The sequence below is a fragment of the Panthera leo genome, chromosome C1 (genome assembly GCF_018350215.1).
Source record: "Panthera leo isolate Ple1 chromosome C1, P.leo_Ple1_pat1.1, whole genome shotgun sequence".
Lineage (NCBI taxonomy): Eukaryota > Metazoa > Chordata > Mammalia > Carnivora > Felidae > Panthera > Panthera leo.
In genome coordinates, this window is record NC_056686.1 from 130,944,836 (window position 1) to 130,959,111 (window position 14,276).

At 35.8% G+C, this 14,276-nt stretch overlaps 1 protein-coding gene across 1 annotated transcript in view; it reads right to left on the reverse strand.

The window, feature by feature from the left end:
• The window catches only part of LRP1B (LDL receptor related protein 1B), a 1,882,572-nt gene that overhangs the window by 290,145 nt on the left and 1,578,151 nt on the right, over positions 1–14,276 (reverse strand). Inside the window, exons 44-47 of the mRNA XM_042948663.1 lie at positions 13,463–13,655; positions 12,707–12,832; positions 8,378–8,506; positions 5,625–5,744 (exon numbers count right to left, since the gene is read on the reverse strand). Of these exons, the coding sequence (XP_042804597.1) occupies positions 5,625–5,744; positions 8,378–8,506; positions 12,707–12,832; positions 13,463–13,655 (568 nt within the window). The remainder of the gene's footprint in view (positions 1–5,624; positions 5,745–8,377; positions 8,507–12,706; positions 12,833–13,462; positions 13,656–14,276) is intronic.

Genomic DNA, 14,276 nt, shown 5'->3' on the forward strand with positions numbered 1-14,276 from the left:
TCTTTCTGTGGTTTTTAGGACACTTGTTATAAATAACTTAAGTCAATGTTTTCTCTTCCAACTTCCCTGCCCAGCCTGCAGCACAGGGAAGCTGACAAAGAGAAAGAAAGAAAGAAAGAAAGAGAAAGAAAGAAAGAAAGAAAGAAAGAAAGAAAGAAAGAAAGAAAGAAAGAAAACATTAAATTTGCTGTCATATCTCTTCTGTTTACTTTCAAACCACATCTTTTATTTAACTTACTGCTTAGGCTCTAAAGGTATGCAAACCCAGAAGGAATGATGATTTCGTCTATAGGCATGCTTATCTCTTCCTTTAGCGTATTGTTTGTGGATTCTTCAAAGTTTTATTGTGAACTTATGAAAAAACAATCACCAGTTTCCTCTCCTTTAGGTAGCCTTAGAACTACTTAGCTCTCCAGTCCACCTAAAGGTGTCCAAGTGGCCCAGGCAAGTTCATGTACTTCCCAAAGGGAGTAATTAGACCCATCTCAATTGGGAGAGAAGGAAGGATATCATGTACTCTCCCCGAACCTATTCACACAACCTCTCACACAACCAGAAGAGGAATACGGAATGACAAACTTTCTGAACAATTCTTCAGGTTATCTCCTTCCACCCTGCCAGGTAGCCTGATGTCTAAAACTCTCAGGGCAGTAATAAAAGATTTACAAGGATTTAGGGTTTTGCTTCTCTTCAAAAAGAGAAGAAACTAAAACTAATTCCTTATAATATCCATTTCCACTCTGTAAACAGATTTTCTGCCTTGTGGAATAAGAAAGAAAGAAAGAAAGAAAGAAAGAAAGAAAGAAAGAAAGAAAGAAAGATTAATTACTATTAAGATCTAAACCAAAGAAAAAAAGTGTAAAATACTTCAAGTAATTTACAGATGATTCCACCGTAGCCTCTCTCCATAGCCTATCAAACTGTCTCTGTGTATATTGACTTTTTATTGTACTAATTTATATTTTTCATGTCTTGCTTTATTTATGTTAAAAAGTACTGGAGGCACCTGGGTAGCTCAGTTGGTTAAACATCCGACTTCAGCTCAGGTCATGATCTTACCGTTGGCAGGTTCGAGCCCCATGTTGTGCTCTGTGCTGACAGCTCAGAGCCTGGAGCCTGCTTTGGATTCTGTGTCTCCCTTTCTCTGTCCCCTTCCCCCTGGCTTGCACTCTCTCTGTTTCTCAAAAATAAATAAAAAACATTAAAAATTTAAAAAAAAGTAATAGGTAGCACAAGTGTGTGTGTGTGCATGCATGCACGCAGGTGTGAGTGCCCACGTGTGCACATGTATATATATAACAAAGCACTGCATCCACATGTTGCACTGACTATAGAAACAGAGAAGGTGTATCTGGAAGAAAACACTTGGAGAGAGAACTCCTTTTCCATTGTCCCTGAGCCCTTACATGTTCCTTTTCAAATTTCATTATTTTTTAGGTACGATAAGGTTCCATTTGCTGGATGGCTATGCATCTGAATTACTGACTTATAAGATAAATTGGCTTATGGGATATAGACCCAGAAAGTCTTTCCCTAGGATGTGAAATGTGCCCTACAAGGACACTATGTGAATAAAATTAATATGAGGGAAAAATCAAATCCACAGATGTAACTGTAATAAATAATCTCATCTAAAAAGGTACCCATTTGTTTATCCTAAAGGAGCTACTTTGCTTACTTAAATCTATTAATTTCTAGCTAGTAATAAAGTATATGAGTTTTCATGAGCGCTCTTAGTTTCAAGCATCCTATATTACACAGGAAGAATTTCAAGGCATACGTTTTAGTTGTTGTTTTTAAGATATCCAATAGTTATGATTTTTACATTATTATTATCACAAAAGAAAAGTCTTGACTGAAACTTGATTCATAAATGCAGTAGTTCTTGTCCAAGTACAAGACTGAGATAGTTATAACACAGAAATCAAAAGTTTAGTCTAAGAAAGGGGAAATAACATTGTGAGTTATTTTTATTGTTATTCAGCAGCTGGTAATGATAACATTAGGCACAATAAAATCTATCTATATTTGTTGGAAGACTTACTGCTCCCCCAGCAACATAAGAATTTGGCATACACCTACCATGTACTAGGTACTCTGTTTCATAAACTTCAACTCATGGACTAATTTGTTTACCACCTTTGAAAAAATGTTTTTTTTTTTTTCATTTTTCAAGAAAATCCCCAGTAAGTTATTAACTTCCCACAGTTCCTTTTATGAATTTTGTTGTAAAATCTACTTTTCGTATCTATTGTTCAATTCCTTCACATTCTATTTTGATATTTTTATCTTTATCCTAGCTTAAAGTCTTTATTATATTCTCACTTCCTGCCTGCAAAAAAATAATAAAACATACTTTTTTTTTTGGTCTACTTATAGTTTGGTGTCCTCCTTTCTTCCAAACACTTATCCATTTCCCTACACTTATCCCAGTATCTTACTATACTTTATCATTTTTGATATTTTATATGCAGTCTGAAATAACAGTTGATTTAGTCTGCAAAAGTATTTGGGTCTTCCTAAGCTACAGGGTCAACCTTAAATAGTAAGCTACTCAAGTGTTTGGCCAAAGTCTTATGGTCTAAGATGGCAGAGTAACTTCTTAACCCTTTTCTAGTGACAAATTATTTGTGCACATTCTGTCCTCTTCCACAACTTTGCATAACCTTCTCATAGCAACTGGACTTCACATCTTTCCTTTACCATCAATCTTTTCTTTTAAAAAAATGTCTATTTATTTTTGAGAGAGAGATAAAACAAGAGCAGGGGAGGTGCAGAGAGAGAGAGAGATGGAGAATCTGAAGAAGGCTCAGACCTGTCAGCGCAGAGCCTCACGTGAGACTTGAACTCACCAACCGTGAGATCATGATCTGGGCCGAAATCAAGAATTGAACGCTTAACTGACTGAGCCACTCAGGCACCCCAACCATCAGTCTTTTCTAAAAATAGTATTCTTCACTGTATTTACTCCTTCACCATACATTTTCTGCTCCAACCCAATGAAATTTGGCTGTTCTTTACAATTGTTCTTTACCACTGAACTGACTCCCAACGAAGGTTACCAAGAAATTATCTCCTATTTGCCAAGTTCAATGACCCTCTAGTCTATGCCTGGCTTCTTGCCTTCCCCATAACACTTTACAATGCTAACTGATTCTCCCTTCGTAAAAAATAATAACAATTTCCTATGAAGATCTTTCTTTTTTTTTTTTTTTTTTTTTTTTTTAATTTTTTTTTTCAACGTTTTTTTTTATTTATTTTTGGGACAGAGAGAGACAGAGCATGAACGGGGGAGGGGCAGAGAGAGGGAGACACAGAATCGGAAACAGGCTCCAGGCTCCGAGCCATCAGCCCAGATGCCTGACGCGGGGCTCGAACTCACAGACCGCGAGATCGTGACCTGGCTGAAGTCGGACGCTTAACCGACTGCGCCACCCAGGCGCCCCTGAAGATCTTTCTATTAGTCCTGTGATCTGATTCTCCTTTTTTGCGTTATTAGTATATTTAGTTTTTTTTTTTTTTTTTCAATAGGCAATTCTGATGTACTCCCCTACAACTATTACTCCATACATCCTCTGAGCTTTCTCTCTGTAATGAGTTCAAAATAAACACTTCTCTTCTAAATATACTACTGGAGCCCCAGCTCTACATCTATCTAAATGTCTTTGGAACAGTTCCATCTGAATGTCTACAGGTGCTCCCCTCTCAGAACGCAAATATTATCTTATTCCTATCCCACGTGAACAAAAGACCTATAAAAATAAATTTAAAAAATAATGAAACACAAATAATAATTTAAAAACAAAAACAAAAACAAAAGCTCACAAAACGCATCTATTCTTTCCTATGCTTTCTCTGGGATTATTACCCGAGATAAACCTTTTAAAATTTGTTGTATCTGTCTCTCTCCTCTTAATCTCATATTTGGCTGCTGTGATAGCCTCCTGTTTTATCTTTCTGATGTCAGTATTATAGTTTTCATTTTCACAATCAAAGTGGTTTTTTTTCCTCTTTTTTTTTTTTTTTAAATATAAATTTGATTATATTGGATTTCCTTTAAACCTTCACTGACTTTCTGGTGACTACAAGGTGAAGTTTATGTTCCTTAAAATGGGTCAAAATACATCTTCAAGTCATGGCTCCTTCCTCTAATTTGTCTCATTTTTTCTAAACCACTTGCCAGTATGCAATCAGGCTCTGACCATATCAAATTATTTGCAGCTTTCAATATTAGTCTCCCTACTTGGAATTACCTTCTATTTTGATCATTCCACCTTATTTATACCTTATTCCAACCCACTCCCCCAAGAAAAACTTGGTATTCTTATATGTGCAATTATAGTACTTGATATAAATCTTCATCTGTAAATTACTATCTTTCACTTGCAGTTTGAACTCCTAAAGAACAGGCAGATGACTTATTAATTTTATGTGTTCATCCTTAATGCATTGTACCCAATGAAATGTGTTCAGTGAATGAAGATTTTTAAAGGAAAATTGGTTTAGAAAATTCTTTTGGGTCCAGATTTTAGGAGGCCTTAAATGTCAGACTAAAACATTTGTTGTTTATTCTGTAAACACCAGGACTCCATTTGTGATTCATTATCATGTCTATGATTAAAAATACAAGGTGAATCCTTATATAGCATTTACTATATGCCGAGTTCTGTTCTGAGCTTTTAATATACTCATTTAATTATTGCCTCTTTTCTTATAGCTTGGGAAACTGAGGCACAGATTGGTTAAGTATTTTATCCAAAGACAGAGTCAGTATTGGGGTTGGGGCTAAGGTTTTGTCCCAGGTAGTCTGGTTTGCTTATCTGTCCCAGTAATCACTGTAAGAACAAGTTAAATAAAACATTATAGCATGATTAACAACAATTGCATTAACTGGAAAGAGTATATGCAGGGAGACAAGTTAAAGGACTGCTGTGTTGGGGTGTCTGGGTGGCTCAGTCAATTGAGTTTCTGACTCTTTGTTTCAGCTCAGGTAAAGACCCCAGGGTCATGGGATATATCTATACTCAATGTGGAGAATGCTTGGGATTCTCTCTCCCTCTCCCCCTCTCCCTCTCTCTCAATATTAAATACATACATACATACATACATAAGGAACGCTGTGTTAATCCAGGCTCAAGGTAGATTGAAAGGGAAGATATTTCAAAGAATTAGACGATTTATTGATGCATGGGCATGTGGGTGATAAAGTATGGAGGAAAGAGGAATCCAAGTTTTCCTGTCTGGTTGTTAGGAAAATGATGAAACACACTCATGTGAAAAACAGAGAATTGAGAAATGAAAGAGAGCATTTTTGGAGCAGTACATTCAGTATTACACATTCTTGTAGAAATGTCCAATAAACAAGGAGGTAGAACTGAAGATGTAAGAAATGACATGAGTTTTGAAGTGAGTGAAGGGATAAAAATCAGAATAGAGAATATAGTCATAATTTTCAATGAATTCTAATAACTCCCCTCCAACAGCATCTACGAAAATGTGGCCCATATATGTTAGCAGGTGCTATATACCAAAAGGGTGAAACCACTGTGCTGTCAGGGACACACTATGGAAAATTTCAGGAAACAGCATCATAACATTCCTAGGCTGAAGCAGCACATATTTACCTTTACAGTCTAATTCATCAGAGTTGTCCCCACAGTCATTTTCACCATCACATAACTTGCCATGCGTAATGCAACGACGATTGTAGCAGGGCTTGAAACCTCGTCGACAGCTTCTGTTTTCTTATAAATGAAAATAGAAACAGAACTGGATGTCTTACAGAGATATTTTTAAAACAAAGAAAATCACTGATGAGATCTCATTCATAACAATTGGATCATGTATCTATGAAACAAGTGCTGTGCAGGATCAAAGCTCTAGATTAGAGCTTTGCATATTCATGCATTATCAAGTGGTATATTCAGTAAAGACCTTTTTGACTAAGTATTTTAACTTCAGTGTTCATACTTGGAGACCTCTTCAAATTATACTCACATTATTGCTTCTTATATTTGTGTCCACTAGCATGGAAATAAACATACTAAACTTTCTCAAGAAATCAGTCTCTACCTCAAAAGTCATAAAGACACTCTCAATACCTATCTCCTATCTCTTCTGCATGCTGTAAGGATTTTATAACAAGAAAAATAAGTGGCAAAACATGTATCCCTGAATCAGTGAATCAGAGAGTTACCTAAATATCCGTAAATTCCCTTAAAAATTATATGAGTGGCTCAGTTGGTTAAACATCTGACTCTTGATTTCGGCTCAGGTCGTGATCTCACAGTTAGTGAGTTCGAGCCCTGCATGGAGCTCTGTGCTGATAGTGTGGAGCCTGCTTGGGATTCTCTCTCCCCGTCTTTCTCAGCCCCTCCCCGACTTGTGTGTGCGTGCACATGCTCTCTCTCTCTCTCTCTCAAAATAAATAAATAAACTTAAAAAAACATTGAAAAATGTCTACCAAATTTTCTAAGAATAATAATAATTGCTTTCTAAATGTATTTACCTTAAAGAGAGTTTCCTGGGGCACCTGGGTGTCTCAGTCGGTTAAGTGTCCGACTTCAGTTCAGGTCATGATCTCAAGGTCTGTGAGTTTGAGCCCTGTGTTGGGCTCTGTGCTGACAGCTCAGAGCCTGGATCCTGCTTCAGATTCTGTGTCTCCCTCTCTCTCTGCCCCTCCCCCCTCATGCTCTGCCTCTCTCTGTCTCTGACAAATGAATAAACCTTTAAAAAATTAAAAAAAAAAAAGAGGGTCTCCTGTATTTTCTGATTTGGGGCAGAAGGTACCACTTACAATAATAATAACTGCCATTTACTGAACACTAATTTTGTGCCAGGCTCTATATTGAGCAAATGTACATATACTTTTGTTTATTTAGTGTTCTGAATCAACATTCAAACTAGGTTTGTCTTGTAGTGAGAAATAAAAATACAGAGAAGTACCCTTGCTCCTACAAGTCATACACTAGTAGGTTTAGGAACATAAATGCAACCTCAGGTGTAACTCCAAAGCCTAAAATCTACATCTACGGGTGTATCCCACAGGCCAAATGCAGCCTGTGAGCCTGTTTTCGTATAGCTCTGGCTCTAAGAATGGTGTTTATATTTCTAAAAAGTTTTAAAAAAGTTTTTTAAATAAAGATAATTCACAGAGAGCACTTTTGGCCCACAAACCCTACATTACTTAACTAACTAACCCTTTCCAGATAAAGTTTGCCAACCACTGCTCACACGAATATTTTTAGGAGATAAAAATAATGTGAAATATATTCTCAAGACAATTCATAATAAATATGAATTGCAAGCTGATTATTATATTTTTATATAGTTTAATATTTTCATAGTGTATAGAATATAACCATTCATTCAAGTGAATATGCCAGTTGAGGTAAATTCACTAAGATTTCAGTTATAGATCAATCATGGACAAATTACATCTGACTATCATTTTAACGGAGAGTGTGATTCTGCAACATAAAAGAGAGAACTGCCTGTGAATTGCCCAAACTCTATCTTCCTCTTATTTTAATCACTCTTTGATCACTTAGGTATAATTATTATCCAGGTTATAGAACAAAGGAGAAAAGTAGAAACCAAATTCCAGATATATATTCCTGAATTTTACAGAGCATACAATATCAACACTCTTATACTGCAGTGCAAAAATAAATCAAACCATTTTGGAAATAAGCTGGAACAATGCTACAATAACTATTAATGATTACACATACACAAACTTCCAGGAAAAATATTGTGATGAAGGTAAACATCAGTTGCTTGCTGGGCTCAAAAAGCCAATCTCTACCCTCAAGAGAGAACAAAATGTTGACCATCACTTGGTGTCACCTATAGAGGTACAGCTGGCAGAACTCCCTGCTTGATGGGGAGGATAGCTAAGGCAATAAGCCCTTGTACCCAAAGACACTAGCCCTGGGCCAATCCAGGAGGCAAAAATAAGGATGACACTTTGATATCAACTCAACAATGTGCTGACTGATGGTGAAACTTTACTGCAGAATAAACTTAAAATATCTACCAAAACTAATATTTCTGACTTACACTTTAGGAATGTAACCCTAAAACTTACTCCTACATGATGAATAACTAGACAGCTAAAAAGAAAGGCTCTTAAATTTGTACTTTGTAGACAGAAAGCCATGGGGAAATTCTTCACTGAGTATCGTGAGTACCGAATAGGAAATAAGGAGCCCTGTTTGAACAAGAACAAAGCCAAATCTATGCCTTAGACCTGCATATTATTACAGACATTCAGGAAATCATACGTATGAACTAAATGGAGATAATCAAACCAAAAACTATAAAAATAATTACAAACTGCTCTCTGAAACAAGGACATCATACATGGGACACTTACCACAGTAGAGTAGTTTCTCATCTGACTTATCCTTACAGTGAGGAATGCCATCACAGGTGAGCTGGTAGTCGATACACTCTCCATTTCCACACTCAAACTCTGAATACATGTTGCAAGAGGAATTTTTTGCTGAAAGGGAAAAAGTCAAGGTTTTTACTCAATAACAAACATAATGTTTGCTGTTTTTACCTTTCCTTTCTAAAACTTTTGGGACTTGCCTCACTTCATTTTTCTTTTATACCTATTTGTATATTTTGCTAATTATTTTGTGACTATATATGTATGGAAAGAAGGATGGGCTTAAATTTGGGTAACTATATTTGTGCATATTGCTTAACAGTCCACCTTAAAAAGAAATTGTAAAAAAAAAGAACCAGTTAAATGGGCTCTGTACATATTGAGAGTGTGTGTGTGTGTGTGTGTGTGTGTGTGTGTGTGTGTGAGTGTGTGTGTTTTCTTATCGGAACCTATTATATACTCTTCAATACATTGACATTTTCCAGACATAGACTTCTCTTGTTTGTTTGTTTGTTTATTTATTTACATTTGAGTGTAGTTGACACTCAATATTACCACAGTTTCAGGGACAGTGTTCTTTTTTTTGTTAATGCTTGACTTGATTCATCTCATTTAAATCTACCTCCAACCTATATTCCTCTTCAACTACCTTTTAGCAGCTTTTGTCATTCAGATGTACTGAAACTGCTAAAAAGATTCTCCTCAGTCTCTTGTTCTGTGCATTGTGGGAGGTACCAGGGAGCAGAACTGATACACACGGCCAGCACCTGCTCCTTGAAATGCACAGGAAACCATGGATTAAACTGGTAGAAGAGCCTGATAAACTGAAAAGCATGTGAACCAGAATTTATGGGCTCCAAGTGACCACCACCATATTGTCTCACTTCTAAATCTCAAGATTTTACTAAGAAATTAAAAGCCAGAGTTTCTGGGGCACCTGGGTGGCTCAGTTGGTTAAGCGTCCGGCTTCGGCTCAGGTCATGATCTTGCGGTTTGTAGGTTTGAGCCCTGTGTCGGGTTCTGTGCTGACAGCTCAGAGCCTGGAGCCTGCTTCGAATTCTGAATTCTGTGTCTCCCCCTCCTTTTCTTTTCCTCCCCTGTTCATGCTCTGTCTCTATCTCTCAAGAATAAATAAACTTAAAAAATAAAAAAAATTAAAATAAATAAATAAATAAAAGCCTGAGTTTTTATGTGGCTTGCCCAATCTGTGAGCAAAGACCCACAGCAACAAAGTATGAGCAAACAAACAAAAACCAAAAACATCTTTCTACAGCTAGGTTTCATTGTTTCATTCCTGGAACACCAGTGTGTAACCCCTGTTGTAGAAAGAGCTTTCCTGGGGAAAATGGACTTATTTTTATTCTTAAATAATAGATTTGCCAGCAAACACTTGGAATCTAATGTTTTGGTTGCATCCCTTGTGTTGTTTGCTTCCTTGTACTCACTCCATTGCTTGTTGAATAATTGTACAGCAAAATCTAGTCATGTTAATTATGTTGGAGGTAACTGGAATTCATTTATCTCCACTAATGCAGAAAACAGAGCTTAATTTTATAATTTACTACCAATTTCTTTTTAAAGCTATATTTCAGAAATATTCCAGCCACTATTACTACTTGAAGTTTCCAGTGTTTTCTTTATTATTTCTAGAAATTATCTCATTTCCACAGATTATCAATCTACCTACCTATGACTTTTAATTGAACTCTTTCATCGGTAATTTTTTTTCATATTCTAAAAATATTTCGTTTTCTTGGTGCAGTCTAAATTTCAGTGGTCATTAGCTAAGGTGGAAAGTCATCTTAGAGAAAGTAACAAAGAATTAAAAAATCTAAAATATCATTAACTTTAAAGAAAGAAGAGCTGGAGCATCGGGGTGGCTCAGTTAAGTGTCTGACTTTGGCTCAGGTCATGATCTCATGGTTAATGAGCGTGAGCTCCACACTGCTGTCAGCACAGAGCTTGGTTCGGATCCTCTGTCCTATCTCTTTGCCTGTCCCCCACTCACGCTGTCTCTCTCAAAAATAAATAAACATTTCAAAAAATAAAGGAACAAGTGTTAAGAAGGGTGCTGACATTACTGCACATGATCACAATAGAGCATGAGCTGAACAAAATTCACTTACTGAGAGTCTATATGCCATTCCCAACTTATTCTACTTTCAACACATCCTATTTAACTTCCCACTTCCAGTGAAAACGAACTGTTATGATTGAAAATGCAAATTTTGTTTTGATAATCATTATGCCTTTGAGGGGGAAAAATATTCACAACAAAAAATGTTTTTATTAGGTAAAATCAAATCTTATATAAGCACAATTCTTGCTTAGGTATGTTCATATGAAATAGTATTGAGTGTTTTATGCTTCTTTGCAGAAACAAAAATGTGGTTCATCTGTCCTCTAGTTCTCTTACAAGGTAATTACTTTAATTATATTTGCTATTCTTATTTCTGTTGCGGGTGTTGATAAGGTTAGGAATGTTGTATAAAATGGAACTGCCTAATCTTTCTGTCATGAATTATGCCAACACATGGTTTTCACTCCCATACCCCGAGGGAGGAGTTAGTAAATGGCCTTTCACCCCTTCAACACTGCCATTAACATTCATGAACTGCTCTGGGTGAACTAATTCAGATGTGGACATAGATATGCCAGAAATATCCTCATTTCCCAAAGATGGATTTGACAAGAAGTTACTTTCCAATCTCTCTGCTGGACCACAGGATTTCAATATGAATGCACCATGGATACAGGATGCTTCTATAAAGGTCTGTCGGCTCTGAGGAATCCAACATCACTCTATAGTTGCATGTGAATACAACTGTGCTTGTTTAAAAGACAGTTTTCTTTCTGATTCATTCCCTCTCATCAATAGAGAGAAGCAGGTGGCTTAGTAGGGACAGATGTATCTAATCTATTTTGCAGCGAGCACAGGCATCCACTGTATACAAATAAGCCTTGCTGTTTCGACTAAAGGCATTGCTTTTCTACTGGCCTGTATTGACCTGTGAAAGAAACATGAATGATTCTAATGCATGGCTAACACTCCAGGCTTACAGATGGCATCAGATCCAGACCATTACAGCTGAAACCACAAAAGCAAACTGAAAGAGAGTTTAAGCAATTGCCTGAACAATTCAAGGAAGTGTTGGGTTACTAAGAAATACAGGAATTTGTGGCCCGAATTATTAAAATTGTCTTCATTTAAAGTTCACTGACCAACTGCATCATTCCCTCGTTTGCTTTGGCACAGTCTTAAATGAAAGTCTTTTACTTCTTTGGCTAAAAGGTGCCCTTTGGGTTGTGGTACCAGTGTGCAAAGTGAAAGGTATGTCTGTGTTCTTGTATGAGGTGTGATAGTTTTCAAGGTAAAGAAAACGATGTGAAAGTGCTTGCATTAAAGTACATGGCTGAAAAAAAAGATCCTCCTGGTAAATAACGACCAAATACAAAGATGAAACCTACTTATACCATCTGATACAATGGAGCATATCCAGCTCCACTGGTTTTCTAAGATGAAAAGGTAGAAGATGAAGAAATAGATGATGAGAGAAAAAAAAGCAAACAATCACCACATCCTGAGAGTGAGTTCACCAATTTCCAGCAAAATGTTTATCTTTTGTCTTTGTTATACACAACAGTCTTAATGTTAAAGATGAATTAACATTCTTTATGTCGCTGGCTAATTTCTCATGGCAGTATTGGAACACTTGAACCTTATTTATTTTGGAAACAGTTTGAAAACTTAGCTGTTAATAAGTGTATACTGTAATGGTACTAATTAAAGATTGCAATGCCTTTTGGGAGGTAGAAACATCATTCAAGGCTGCAATGTTACATTCTTAATTAACCGTTTGGAAATGATTACAAATAAGCTGCATGAGCCATTCTCTCTCATTTACATACTGTGACGGACTGTGAGTAGTTTCACTACAAGGCTTCTGATCTACTGCCTATATATTGGTTTGTTTCAGCTTTTTTAATTTTGCTATTGACTTAATTTTCAAAGTCGTAACCACAAGTTTGCAGATGATTATGTACACAGGTTATTTCTCTAATCCAACACCTTCCAGCCCACAATGGGGGGAACACACCATTTGCCGCTGTTTGGATTATCATTATCTATCATATGGTGTTACAATTAAGTAGAATGGTGAATCGAGTTCTTTTTAGGATAGAGAGATATGCCAACTTCGCCTTTAATATTGGAGGAAAGTACAACTTCATGAATACTGAAACAATTTCAATATGTCTGTGTGTGCTTTTTGAGCAGTTATGTCATATCACATTTCAATACTCTTTACTTACTCACACATCTGTTGTCATCTAGCAATATGCGATCTCCCCTGCAGGAACAATTCACTCTCCCATTAGGAGTTAAAAGGCACAGGTCATGGCAACCTCCATTTAATACTGAACATGGAGAAAGTTCACCTGCAATAAAGAAGCTTTATTGGTAACATTTTATATTGAATTTCTATTCTGTTAGATAGAGATTAATAGTAAACTGTTAGACTGCACCCATCTCTCAAAGATAAAAATAAGAAAGATTCAGGACTTTTGAAAATCCAAACATCACAAGCAATAAGAACTTTTGAAAAACATGTAACATAAATCACTACATCTTCTACAACATTTGTCAAGGAAGCCACGGCATCACATGAACTAGAATCATTAAAAACCACATTGACACTTCAAGCTGCAATTTTTGTAGGTGTTCCAGTGATTAAAGAACTTTTAAGCCCAGATGTAAAGCTTATTTATTAAGAAGTATTATTTTCAAGGAAACAATTTGATTTGAAAGTTCAAAGATAGGCAGTGAGAGAGAATAAAGTTCCAGAAACAAGTAATTAAAAAGGAATTGTTCCTCTGGTGATAAATTCAGAACTACAGAAGGTATCTTAAACGTTTCAGATGATTTTATTGTACTGCATGGTCAAATCCTGAACACTATCCCAGGAACTCTAAGAAAACAAAATTCAACCAAGTATTACTAGAACACATAGATGATTTTTCAAGAGATTATATAATTAAGAAATACATTTAGTGTCTAGTGTAACTTACAGCTATTAGTGTCATTGGCAACAGCTATGATTCCCATTGGTTGGTGTGGAATATCAGAACGAAGAATTTTTGTATCTCCTCCTGTATACTTGTTGGAACGCAGAATAGCTCTTCTTCCCCAGTCTGACCAGAAGATATAATTGTCATAAACAGCCAAACTGAGGAAAGTTCCTGGCCCAGATTTGACAATCACCTGAAATAAATTTAAATATATATTTTTAAATGAAGATATAGGCATTCCTATAATTACATCCACTTTTACTTCAAAAAAATTTTTTAAATTAAGAGTAGATAGCTTTAATCAATGAAAATCAGATAAAAATGCATTTTACTCAATGTATTTTTATAAAATTCTTAACAGTTTATTTTAAATGTTTTAATCATTCTTAGCTTTTACAATGTATTTAATATTTTAAGTATATTTCTATTTACTAATCATTCAGTTCATATAAACAATTGCATGTTTTCAATATTATACAACAAAATCACCAAGCCAAAAATATGAGATTCTGTTTACTAATAAACATTTATCTTTTTTTAAGAATCATCAGACATCCAGTGAACACTCATCAAGCTCTCAGAACTATATAAGGAACATAAAGAACTATAGGACCCAGGTTTTCCTTCAGGAAGCTTTTACCATCTCTTTCCATTACAATTATTTCCATTACAATTATTGCTCTTTCCAATACAAAATTCCATTGCAATACTCCCTTATATCTTGTGTGACAGTCCTGAAAAAAAAACTTCATTGATGTTTTAACAAGTGTCATGGATATATGTTTTCCTTAACTCATGTAATGCTACTGAGGAA